Source organism: Falco peregrinus, chromosome 4, assembly GCF_023634155.1.
Source record: "Falco peregrinus isolate bFalPer1 chromosome 4, bFalPer1.pri, whole genome shotgun sequence".
Taxonomy (NCBI): domain Eukaryota; kingdom Metazoa; phylum Chordata; class Aves; order Falconiformes; family Falconidae; genus Falco; species Falco peregrinus.
In genome coordinates this window covers 53,563,710-53,577,042 of record NC_073724.1, presented here as the reverse complement: position 1 = coordinate 53,577,042, position 13,333 = coordinate 53,563,710, and the positions used below count along the sequence as shown (strand labels likewise).

The 13,333-nt window shown below is 39.3% G+C and overlaps 1 protein-coding gene across 6 annotated transcripts in view; it reads right to left on the bottom strand.

The window, feature by feature from the left end:
• Positions 1–13,333, bottom strand: part of LOC101915811 (interleukin-18 receptor 1) — a 53,185-nt gene that overhangs the window by 21,968 nt on the left and 17,884 nt on the right. For 5 of the 6 annotated variants that reach the window (XM_055801883.1, XM_055801881.1, XM_055801882.1 and 2 more), the window contains 6 exons: positions 12,230–12,383; positions 11,650–11,712; positions 9,234–9,390; positions 8,916–9,049; positions 7,390–7,551; positions 6,464–6,622 (listed from right to left, as the gene is read on the bottom strand). In XM_055801883.1, the coding sequence (XP_055657858.1) occupies positions 6,464–6,622; positions 7,390–7,551; positions 8,916–9,049; positions 9,234–9,390; positions 11,650–11,712; positions 12,230–12,383 (829 nt within the window). Of the gene's footprint in view, positions 1–1,907; positions 4,811–6,463; positions 6,623–7,389; positions 7,552–8,915; positions 9,050–9,233; positions 9,391–11,649; positions 11,713–12,229; positions 12,384–13,333 lie in introns of those variants that run through there. The other variant, XM_005228665.3, reaches the window with a different exon arrangement.

Below are 13,333 nucleotides of genomic sequence, written 5' to 3'. Positions count from 1 at the left end.
ATTTTTGTATTTGATACTTAATAAGCAACAAATATATTACACTGGGCTGTGGGATATCTTGCTGATGTAAATCCTATATCTCACCAACAGAGGCCAGCTGCAAGATCAAAAACTGCTATCAATATAAGAGACAAATCCCTGTGATGAGTTCTTTGTATGTTTAGCTGACAACGAAACTAAAAAATGAGACTATTGTGGTCTGCCTGCAGCTGCTTTCACTGAAGTTCAGGAAATTTGGATTGTTGAATCACAGGAAGCTGTCATGAGTTGATCAAAACTGGAATAGATTCTTGCTGAGTCTTTTTTCCATTTTGCTACTAAACCAGAAAACTGTTTCCCCAAGAATGCAATCACGTTTTCTTTTTCAAAACACTGAATACTTTTCAACTACATCACAAGTATCTCACTAGAAAAGGCAACATTTCAAACATTTTATTAAATATTTATAGGATTTCATGATGTAAAAGTTGCTTCTCCTGTGCAAACCAGACCATAGTAATCTCTACAAAGAAAGCCTTTTTTTTTTTTTTTCTTTCTCTGAGAAACCAATAGTTAAGGACAACTTCAATATATAACCACAGTTGTACAGTAACCTTCCAGGCCAGACTCATGCGTCTATCTTCATGTCTGCTAATCTTTATTTTCTTGCCACTTTTCAATGACCTGAGGCATCAGTCTACCAGTTTCTGGATGTGACACATACAATTCTGGACCATCCTGCACAAGTCAACTGTGTATTTCCTTTAGGTCTGATATCTTCAGCATACCCTAACCTTGCTCTGCACACACAGTAGTCATGTGCCCAAAGTGCATCCCTGTCGGAGCTCTCCTTTTTGTATGACCGCAATGGTTATGTTTAACTTCTAGTTTGGTAAACAAGCTACCAACAATCTGCTTCTGTGCACCTCTTGGAATCATAGAATCACAGAATCATTTAGGTTGCAAAAGACCTGTAAGATCATCAAGTCCAACTGTTAACCCAGGACTGCCAAGTCCACCACTAAATCTTCAGTTGCTCTGCAACATAACCAGCAAATCTTGCAGTTCCCTCTGCCCTCTAGCCCTTTTGCAAATCTGCTTTCTTTATGAACTGGAGAGTGGTGGAAGAGGCTCTTAAGCTTGTGTTTAACCTTAAGCTTGCATACAGAGCAACACAGCTGTTTGGGGCAGGGGGGCATTTACTCCTGTTTCACAAGTTCTGCCCCTCCTCATATTTTTGTAAAGAATGCAGATGGTAAAGAAGGAACAGAAGTGCTTGTAGTAGGAAGAAATTAAGGATGTGGAACTAGATGTAGTTTCCATTTGGAAGGACCCCTTCACTCAAAGAACCTCTCCAGAATTGGTGCAGACACTGAAGATGGACACACAGTTCAGGGCACATGGACAACTATAATTCACAAACCTTCTACATTTCCAGGACTTTATATGGTACTACACTATAGTATTGATACTATATACAATAGTCCCAACTCTTCCCAATGTTTATGTTCAAATTATCAACAGACAAGAAGACCTCATTAAAACTTCTTTTTTTCCAGCCTGCATTGTGTGTGGTAGAAAGGGGTCAACCAGGAACAGTAAAAAAATGCAGACACAAACTATGCTCTCCCAGTCAGTACCATGTTGTAGTACGTGCAAGAGAGACAAGAATCTTCAAGACTGGTGACTTACAACAGCTATCTCCCCACAGATCCCACCTGCACCCTCCTTTGGAAAATTACGTACTCCGATCATTTGTTTGGATTTTCATTTGTTTAAATTGTTCTACAGTACAAATGAGACTTTTATTGCTTGTGGAGAGCAAGTCTAAACACTCTCTTGCTATTTCTTGCATTTTTTCTTCTTACTATAAGTTTAATTTTTGACACTCACTGCTGTCTAACTGCAGCAAAAATGGAAGCCACAGATGTGGAGAGGATGAAATAAAGTTTTATTAAGTGCAAAAATGGAACAAAAAAAATGCAATATAAATCACAGAAATTACCCTTTATTACCTTAAACCAACCATCATGTGAATTCACGTATAACTTGACATATACATGATCCAGCAAATTGACACAACCAGTCTATACAAGTCCAGTTAACATCTCCTTTTCTCTAGGGACCAGTAAACAAAAAGCAGGTATTTCTAAACCCAGATTAAAGTCAGTAATTCAGGATATATGAGCAGTAAGAATAACATCTGGTGTTAAAATGAGTACGCATATCGTTAACTTCCCTTGTCTCTCTTTACCACTGCATGGGCAGAGGATCAGCTATAGAGATCAAATGACTGTCATGATACCATTCTGTGCAAAAATACTTGCCCTTTTACAGATATTGAGTAGTTCCTTGTACTACATCTGAATGTCAGCTTTCTGGCATTCAAACAACTCCTCTGTTATTCTGTAAAACCTCAGTGCTGTCAAATCCTATATGGTCTCACGGTCTTCCAGGTACAGCTTCATGAGATATAGCAGGTACATGCAGTCACATCATTTCTCTAAACGGAGGTGAGGGGGCATTCATGGCAGATTCAATCTCAGTTTATAGCAGCTGATTCTCATAGATGGTAGGCTCAGTCCACAGCTTTTAACAAACCATGTGCACTATCCATATTCACATGCGTAGTGTAACACATTTGACACTTTATCTTATTGGGCAATACGCTGATGACAGCATATGAAAAATGATGGGGCTGAGGAGCAAGTTTAACACCTCAGTTAAGTACCAGGAAAGTTACTAAATTTTCTGTCAGCTGTTTGGCCAAGAAATGGATGTGCCCAGTATGTCTGATGGCGTTTCTGAAGTAGGGGCAATCACTAGTCCTACAGGAGAATGTTGAAACTGGTCTGTGATTACAAATCACAGGAAACACTGGTACAGAAGAACTGAACCTTGAGAAAGATTTGGAAATGTGAAGAGACACATATCTACAGAGCAGAAATCCTCTTCAGTAAAATCTTAAACGAGAGAACATCTTTTGCCTAACTACCATATTTCAGTAGCTCGTTAGTTGCCTGACAGAAAGCAGGAGACCTCTTGGAGCTGATCTGAAGGACACCACAGATGCAGGCCTTACTGCTTTGCTCCTTGCCATCTGTGTGTTAACCTGGCAACTGTGTTGTCTCCATTTTGTAAATCAACATTCAGCCTCTACTTTTACCTGAACATCTGTCAGAAACTGTGCTTTTTTACAGAATATTTGACAAACAAGGAGGTATTTCATTCTCATGAATCTTGAGATATTGCCATGACACTCAGAAGTCCAATTATGTTCTCAAGTGCACTAAGAAGGTAATGCAGCTCCATCACTACAGCTGCATGAATTAAGTGTCAGTGTCAAAGAGGTGCCTCCTTAGAACCACCATTAGCTGAATGCAAGACAGATACTGAGCCTTTATGGTCTCCTAGCGAACTGACAGATCTTCCAAAATGATTCTCCACTGATTTCTTCCCATTGGTGGAGGAAATACAGTTCCATTTTATCCAGGAATTTATGTCAGAATCTTATCTTCTGATGGGTAACTAATAATAAGGGAGGAGTACCATGGTTTTGAATGGCAGTACTAACTTAGTTTTAAAAAACAAAGTACAAGTGTTCCAAAGGGTTAGAAGTATATGTACAGACCAAAGATCTCACTTCCATGTAAATCCCCTACATCCCTCAGCTGAAGACAATTCAGGGCATATTGTAGATATCAGTATCTATGACCAAAATACTATTATCTCTATCCCATGCACCTCTTCTCCCTGCCAAAATGAGCATTTATGGTATTCTCAGTGAAATAGGAGGATGGAAACAGTCTTTACCATTCCTCCAAATAATTCCCATTTGGCTTGTCCAGACCATGTACAACTCAGTAGTGAATACTGTTAGCCCAGCCAAATCTGCCCTACTCTTTCTAACCTCCCTTTTCCCTGCTTTCACTTGACTTTCCTGATTGACATTGCCCAAAGCCTGCACGCCAAGCTCTCTAGGGCAGGAACCGTTTGGACCTACTCCCAAGCAGAATCCTTAACAATATACAAAATAAAAAACTAAGAGCATCTAAGTAATAATACTTTGCAAATACTGTTAAATTTATTGAGAGACTTCAAAAAGTATGCAAGTATAACTGACATAATTCTACATTACTGGAAAATGTGAAATAAACATGTTTTTCATTTTGCTTTGTGCCATGCAGTAAGTCCTTAGCAGAATGCAATTTCTGCTCCTTGTTCAGATTGCTGAGGAAACTCTCTTTGGGATAGCATTTAGCATTGGGGTTAGCATTGTCCTAGCCACTGTAACAGTTTTTACATTCTTCTTAGATCTCAGACTTTGCCTCTTATGAGCACTATCATCCCAAAGTAAGTGTGCAGTTTGTATTTTCTATTAGTTAGCAAAATGCACAGTTTTCAGCAGCATCTTCTGTCTCCAGATTCGTTTATATGACTGCATTACAGTCACAGCCCTCAGTGCGTGGTTGAGTCACTTCTGAACCTAAGTCAAAATTATTATAATGCCCTTTGGTGTTTATCTTGGTAGGTTTTGCTGGCATCAGGTACCGAAGGTTCTTCCAGAATCTGGAATTCAAGGGAAGAGATTTATCCTTTTTCCACTTCACAACCCTCTTTGAAGGTAAAAGAGACAGTGATTGTGGCAAGAATTTGTAGTCACTTATAGGCATATATTCAATTAATATGATCTTAGTTTTTCTCTCAACTAGGGCTTTATGCAGTCCACTCTCAAGTTCATATATAGCTCTGTCAGAAACGTAGTTCTGGCTCAGTATAATGATTAATCTTCGGCTTTTGTCAATAGATGAATGGATATCATCAACAACCGCTGCAAATTAAAGATAAATGTGTTATTAAACTAAATTGAAAGGACAGCCACTGAGTCAACTTACCCTTTAACAATCACACATGTACCAAAAATGTTCCTCTTATAAAGTGACATCATGTAAGCATCCTGTCCCTATGAAGAGATTAGTACACATTGCAGATTAAGAGTCTGCAAGAACTATCTCAAGAATGGCCAAAGCTTTGTTCTCTGGGGCAGACAAAAAGCTACATACAATCTCCAGCTACCCTAGACAGCTGTCTGTCAGTAGTCACACAGATAGAAGATGACAGCAAAATTTATTTTTCCTCCAACTAGAGATCTCTTTGCTCTTTTGTAACAGATACCATTGGAGTGATTCCACAAAAAACCACCAACAGCAACCTCTCTCTAAATATTCAGTAGCCCTCAGGTTACACTTTCCTTTACATCACCAAATACCCAAATCTATTGCCAGTAATCCAAAACTGAGACTAGCATGTGATGATAGAATGAGCTCCAACTGTGTTTTAATTCCATGACTTTCGTCATGACAAGCCATGACTGACATCAAATGGTGATACCTTTCAGACACCCATGCACCAAACTGAACTCACACACAACTGCCTGTGCTTGCTTCAGCACCGTGGGACAAGATCTACAGAGACCACAGATCTAGAAAACATGCCTTACAGGGAAAGGCAAAGTAAATTGCAGGAGTAACCTAAAGAAGAGAAAACTGAGAGGAGAAGGAGGCTGACAACAGTATTACAACACACCAAAGGCTCCTGTACATAGAAAGAAATACTCTGTTTTCCATAATGGTTGAGACCATAGAAAAGGAAATAAGCTCGAACTATAGGAAGGAAATAAGCTAAGACTACTGAAAGAACCAGATTGAACACTTCAAAAAGCCTTTTTTTAATACTTAAGGAGAGAGAATAACTGGGAAAAATGGTTTGGGAGAGCTGTGGCAACTCTCAGGTTAGAAAAATATGTCAAGAATGGATACAAGGAGACAAGATCCTGCCTTGTGAAGAAGGCTGCCTGACCTTACTGTTCTGTGTTTTCAACAATGAAATCCTATTCCTCAGCTGGATCTTTGTGCTAAGTGGAATCCCCCCAGTATCTTTATTCCAAGCATCTGCAAAAGTCCATCTATCCATAGGCCGTTTAGAGAAACAAATTTCGATTTTCTCATTTCTATTTTGTTATGGAACCCATTACATTCACAAAGTAGTTTCAACCCCACCACAAACATACAAGTTACCTGAGATTAACTAGTACCAGAGACACCAGCTGCTTTGTGCAGTAAATGTGAGTTCATTTTTAGGTGCCTGCTCTCAGTGAAAGCAGGGCAAGAGCACTATTACTTTGAAACATCTGACATCTTCTGTGTTCTCACCTTAACTTTCTCCATGTGAGCTTTCTCGTCTGTCTTGGTTCTCTGTAATTAAAGATGTGTGTGTGTATGTGCCTAGGTGTATATGAATTCATAAATATATCTATAGAATATTTAAAATGTGTGCATGTGAACTTTGCATGCACATGGTCTAGATTAGATGAAAAATGTAGCATTTCAATGCACATTTGACAGAATTCCTTCTAATTACAGACTTTTACCTTTGTGTGAAAATGATGTGCTGATTTAATGAGCAGAATATTCAATACACTTACCTCCTCCAGGGGATATATCCCTCTCAAATATACATAACTTGTACCCAAAGTTTTCTTCTAATATCATGGGTAATATCTTCAAAGCAAATTCTCGCTCTTCTTCAGTAGGAGAAACACAGTCTTTCAGGTAAGACACAAATGCATCATATTCTTTTCCATCTGGAAAGAAATCACCAGTTGTTGGCTTGTTAGCAACCATTAGAAATACAGTATCTGATCCACCATTCTGGTTTTCAAAGTTATTGTCTCAGTAGCAAAGCATCTAGAAACTCCTGCTCTTTCCTTTGATACCCTGAACAGTCTGCAAACAAGCAAACAAAAAAGATCCTGGATCAATTTAAATTTGATATAAAAGATTCTGATAGCATTTGGCAAATACTTGAAAATAACATATCCTTTCTACATTAAGGGTTTTTTTTTTAAAAAAAAACAGATTAATTTAATCAGTTAATGTCACATTTGTGATGATCAAGAAAATTGTGTCTGTAACCTGATAAGAATGCTATTTAAGTGATATTGCAGATTTCCACATTTATTTTGCTCTTTGTCTATGACTATTAAGTATTTCTGTAAAATGGGTACTGGAAAAGCAGAATAAACTAATTTATTTTTTAAGTATAAGAGTACACCATGGATATGACAGAACAGAGTGCATCTGAACAGTATCTGACCATGTCTTTTCCATTACCTGCTCCAGAGGCAGCTTCTTCACTGTGTTTATCTGCTGTTACTGCCCCAGGTGTATAACAAACTCACTTAAGCACCTGACCATCAAGTTCTCTTTTACATATTCTTTGCTGTTTCTATTCACAAAAGTCATTGATTTATTTTTTCTCTTCCTCAAAGATGATTGTTTTGTAGACCCCACCAGAAACTATTTTGTAATCAATACACTTATTTCCGAGTTAGCATTAGCCAAGTCATACCTCCAGCAGTGTCATCTTTTCTACATATGTGCCTATAAAACAGGACTAAGTCGACTCTAAACATCACACAGATGAACACCACAGCTACAGCAACACATGGAAATAGCACAGCAAGGACCATTCCGGTTGTAAATATGTGCACAGGCAGATCTCGGGCGTACCCTGTAAAACAGAAACCCAGGAAATCATAGCCTTAATACGGAGTATTATATGACAAGATTACTGTGTTCAATACTGACAGCATCTTGAAATCACTCCAAAAAATCACAGTGTTGATGTGAATCCTTTCCTGCTAATACTTCAAGCACATATGCATGCCATTTGTCCTGAGATGGAGAACTACAGAACATGGATTACTGTGAAAACTGGAGAAACAATCTTGCATGCATTCACGCACCTTCCACTTACATAAATAAACTATATGTGGGATCAAGACTGACACTACAGACCCTTATAGATGTACGAACTGGTGGTCACCCACTTTTATGATGTTTTTTCTTCAGGTTCTTTATTATTTCCTGTTATTCTTTGCCTTTCACCCCTCTCAGTCCATTCATAACACTCCTTAATCTCTAAGTCCCATTTAATACCTTTGGCCAAGGTAGGGTTAGTGGGTTTTTTTTCCTGTCTCTAGTCCCTTTCAGGTTTTGGTGGGTTTTTTCCTTAATTATTATTCTGTTACCTTTGTCTTTTTAGTTACAAATACGTATTTTTAACACTTAAATCTTTGTGAAGTCTTTATGAAAGCACTGTTAAGTCACGCTCATTGTGGTCTGTATTTCATTTGCTTTATTATATGCATCATCTTTTTACTAGTTTATTTTCACATATTCCCAGTGAAGCTTGGAAAGGTCTGCAAGAGATGGAAAATAAAAAGGTAATGTCCATTTTCCATGAACCTCCAGGCTGCCTGGACTATGGTAGAGTCTAGGTAGCTTTCCATAGCTAGAAGAAAAGAGTCCCTGACAAGAGAGAAACCATCAACTAGAACATTTCAGGAATTATTAGGACTATAAAAGATTGGTCTTTCCAGAGGATGAAAAAAACAAACAAACAAAAAACCAAAACCAACCAAACAAACCCTCAGATTTTAATTTTAGAAAGAGCTGCTTAATAAACAAAGTGATCAAACAGCAGACTCTGGGCTGCGCTGAGCTTTGGGTACTTAACCCCTGTGATCCCACCAATCTGATCAGTAGGAGAGCACAGTCATGGGATCTAACAAAGTACCACCCAGGGATCTGTCAGCCTCCCCATCTGTGTCCACAGCAGCATCGGTTGAACTATGGAGCCCTCACACAGCTGCTCTAGCAGATATGGCAGCAACCCCCTGCTGCCCCTGTCTCAGAGCAGGAGGAATCACCCAGGGGGTTGTTAGGTCCAGCACCAGATGGACCAGGGCCTCCACAAGCACACAGAACATCATGGAGAGATGTCCTGAAATCAGTACCCGGCCCTCAGGATTGAGAAGGCTGGCATGATTAATAACTATGTCTGAGAAGTGTGATTCATAGATAATAGCATACTTTTCTTCAGTTTCACATTTTTTATTTGTGTTCTTCCATCAGCTTGCAACATGCAGGTGAAATTATGATGGATGTCCCCTTCCGTTACTTCTTTAATCCGCAGTAGCCTTGTGACGTAGAACTTGTTTCCCAGCCTGCAACAAGGAGTGGTGTAAGCAACACTGTACAGATAGTACAGAAACCTACAACCAGCTAAGAGGCAGATTTTGAGGAAAAAGTTCAAAAGTAACCCCAGACAGGATTTACTGAATTTACAGTTCCACAAGTGCAGGACATTATCACATACAAACAAAAGTGCAGTATTTTCAGGAAACCTACTGTAATCTTTTGAACTCTTCTTCACATATTGAAGGTTCGTTCTCGGGGATACCTGTGCATTTTTCTGGAAACTTGTCATTAATTAACCAATAGAGGCTGGCATCTTCTTGCATATAATAACTCAAGAAACCTGTGCAATTGAGTATCTCTTCTTTACCTAAACAAAGCATAACATAGGAAGACCTAGTCAGAAGTAACAATCATGTTCACAGTGCAGTAAAATCTCAGCTTTCCAGGCAACATATCCCATGAGCTGTGCTCCTTTCTGGACTTCATAGTCCCTGCACGTTTCATAGGTGTTCCACCTGCACTGGTGGTAGCTTCTGCAGCCATGCACAGGGCTCTGCTGCACCCTGATGCAGTGACAGCCATCCGCTGTTTTCTCTCAGATAAACTGTCACAGACAGAAGAGTTCAAATAGGCCAGAGAATTCCAGGATTCAGAGAATACAGGGAGTTGGACTTGGTGATCCTTGTGAGTCCTTTCAACTTGAGATAGTCTATGATTCTATGAACTAGACAGTTCTACAGGCAGAGAACAGGAGAGGACAATCCATCACTAGTGGGCCAGGTAAAAATAGGTAACCACTAAGGGGAATTATAACCAACCGATTATAGTAACTAAACTATACACTTTTGCTCAATAAAACCAAAAGCTGTTAGAGCCCCTGCTGAAGTCTCACAGAAGAAATTCTCACCCCAGCACCACACCTGGAAATCAGCATAATCCTGAACATATGAACAAGTCAGTCAGTCAGCCACTTTGTACCATTTCAAAGCACGAGTTGGAAGTGACAGGAAACACCTCATAGAGTCCAGTTAACTATAACAGCCAAACTAAAAAGACAACTATACACTTGGGAGAAGTGCAGGAAGAAGGCTGCAGCTCTGGAGTGTAAGATCTGATGATTTGCAAGGCATTTTATTTTAAACATTGTCATCAGAAACTTGACCTGAGCTTAGCAGCAGCTTTACACCACCTTTTCTAGGTTACGCCAGCATCATTTCCAGGGAACACACTCAGAACACCCTTTATTAATCCACAAAAGACACATGTTAGTTCTTGTTCAGGCCATCATGCACAAATGCTTTCCAGAAAGTGAGGCCTGCCCAGGAATTCTCTAAGGGCACACATTACAAACTGACTCCTCAAGATTTATCAGAGTGGATGCTTGCAGGGGAACTGCTTAAGAATCTTTAAAGCAGGATCCAGTTGAAAATCTGCTCGTCTTAGAAATCCAAATCACAGTTGCACAGATTGAAACACAGACCTAAACTTCTAGTACTATCTACCTTGCAACTCTAGCTCTTTTACCATACACAGCTGTTTTCAGGGAAATATAGAACACCATCTAAACAATGACAGGTTCAACAGAACATGGACCCAGCTCATCCAAAATTCCCTTCACTGTCCGCCATGCCATCTGTCTCAACACTCAGCAGGTAGTTCTATGACCTTATGAAATGATCTTATCAAGGCAGATAAAGGATGGAAGACAAGTGGTTCATAATCATTTGATGCAGCCTTCTAAGGATGGGGACAAGCATAGTAAGTGGGAAGAACTGTGCAGGAAGGGTGTAGTGGTAGGTTGGGAGACATGAGGCAACACAGGATTGAGGTACTATCATTAGAAAAAGGACCTACCAACTGGTATTTGTAGGAAGGAAGGACAAGTAGCATCTGAGGTCCTGGCTGAGCAAATGAGATACATGTATGAGCAACAGAGGAGGTGGATATGATTTTTCAAACTTGAAAAGGAAAGAATAGGTAACCAGATGGGAGAAGCCCTCAAGGACAGAGGAGGAAAAAGACAGGTGAATTTCTGTTTTTAAAAATTAATTACAGCCTCACAAAATCCTGGATCCTGTCCAACACTGTGTGAAGCCTGCAGACCATGTTATCTAACCTATTCCCAGCTAGAAGCACAGTTAAGATCTTGGCTTTTGACAATATAACTAATTCTTTGCAGCAGTGACGGATCTTGATGCTCACGTTGCCAGGACTGGCAGCCCTCACAGTTCTCATTTCCCTGCAGAATAACATCCTCAGGTACATCAATTATTAAGGGGATTACTCATTATTGCTGTTCACTGAGCAAACCAGATGTCTTTCACACATTGCTCCGTGGGGTTTGCTATCTACAAGAGAAAGCCACAGAGAGATGGTTTACCATCACATCCACTTTCCCTTGCTGGTCATAGCAGCGACCTCAGCTTCTGCCTCTGTAAAAGGGTACATTTAGCATGGAATACACTAGGCAAAACATAACTAGATGTGAGAACCGATCAGATTCAGGAGGGTGCACAGACAATTGTTTGTTTGATTACACTTAACCAGACCATCAAACATAAAGGCATCAAAACAGAAGCATATATAACCAGTGGCAACCATGAAGATTCTTGTATTAATTTCATACCTATTTCTGTTTCAATTTCTTCATTGTGTCCAACTATCTCTGAAGTTACAGCCTCTGGTGCATCTAAAATACAAAGAAGAATTGCTATTGAAGTAATAGCTTGCTTACATTCTACCACAGTAAAAATTACATATTTGCTTTATTTCTAAAACTAATCATATACACTCCACTGAATTCAAAGAACAATATCTGGACTCTGGCATTATTGAGTAGTTTAAAACACACTATGTAATGTTGCACTTTTTTTCACATGCATATATGTACAGTGCACAAATTGCAATGGCTGGAAAGGCTCTTCCCCAAACCCCTTCATAAGTTTGCATGACTCACAGCAGCTATTATTGGAAAGAAAAAAAAAAACTCCCTCAGGGAAAACATACTAAAAAAATTTTCCAAAACTGGTATGTCATAGAAAATTCTTCTTCTGCTTTTTTTTTATTTTTTAAATTGTTGTAAAATAGTTTAGATTACCAGATTCGATCAGCCTTGTATATATTCATCAAAACAGAACTGTAATTAAAAACCTCCATTGTAAAGAGAACCAGAAAGCCTGCTTCAGTATTTCAGAAAGGTTCCTTACCTTCTTCTACAAGCAGCTTAATTGTATTTGTGCTGTGGTATATCTTTCCTTTATGACTGATTAAAATTTTACAGGTATATATCCCAGAGTGCTGTACTGTTAAGGTTTTAAAATCCAGTTCCCGCTCTGTTTCGTTTTCATAGTTCACACAGTCCTGCATCAGTAAAGGCAGAGAATACTATTCTGTAGCAAACATGCATTCAAAACCTTAAAGAAGTGAAAAATTATTTTTGAAACAAAGTGTCACCATCACTCTTTCACTATCTTGGTGATATTTATCTGACCCAAAAGAAGTGGGGACCCAATTTTCAGTCACGGTCACTTAAAAGCAACATGTAAACATTTAGCCTGTAAGAAGCTGAGAGCACTGCAATTCCGCACAAGCATCTGAGTATGAAAATATCGTATCTGGAATTTAAATGCACGCATCTTTTTTTTTTTTTTTTTTTTTTTTTTAATGATGGCTTGATTCACCTGCTTGTGGCCAAAAGTTGTCTAGACATATGAGGAACTTTCCAGGTTAAAGCAAAATGCCTCAACAACAGGGAAAGTGACCATCTCAGAGGGTGACAAGAGTTGGGCTCACATTTGTTTGCCCTCCCTGTCCCCCAAAACAAACTGCTTTGTTGTTTGTTTTTTTTTTTTTAACTCAATAGCACACGCTGAGTGAAATGTCCTGTGAAAATGCAGCAATATTTGGTTCTCATCTAAATTACCTTAGGTCAAGAAGGGAAATGATCAGCAGTGGAAATCGTCCAGGGAATGGACATTTCCTGGATGCATATGCTTACTACCAGGCTCTTACACAAAAGGCACCCCTGTTTTATCTCAGCTTAGGGTGTGATAGTAAGACTGAAAATTTTAACCCAATCAAGCACCAAAGGATATTTAGGTACAAGGGTGGGTGCTTCCTATGTCTCACACAGTATTAGGCATTAAAATATTAGGCGTCAGTATACTCAACTTATCCATGAAAGAGATCAGTCTGGGGTATGGTGCTTTACTGAGGAAAACATATCCACCTATGGCCCTATCCATCAATGGTCCTGTCCTCGCAGGCCACAAAGGACAAGGAAGCAGGGCTGTGGCTCATTCTGCCAGACA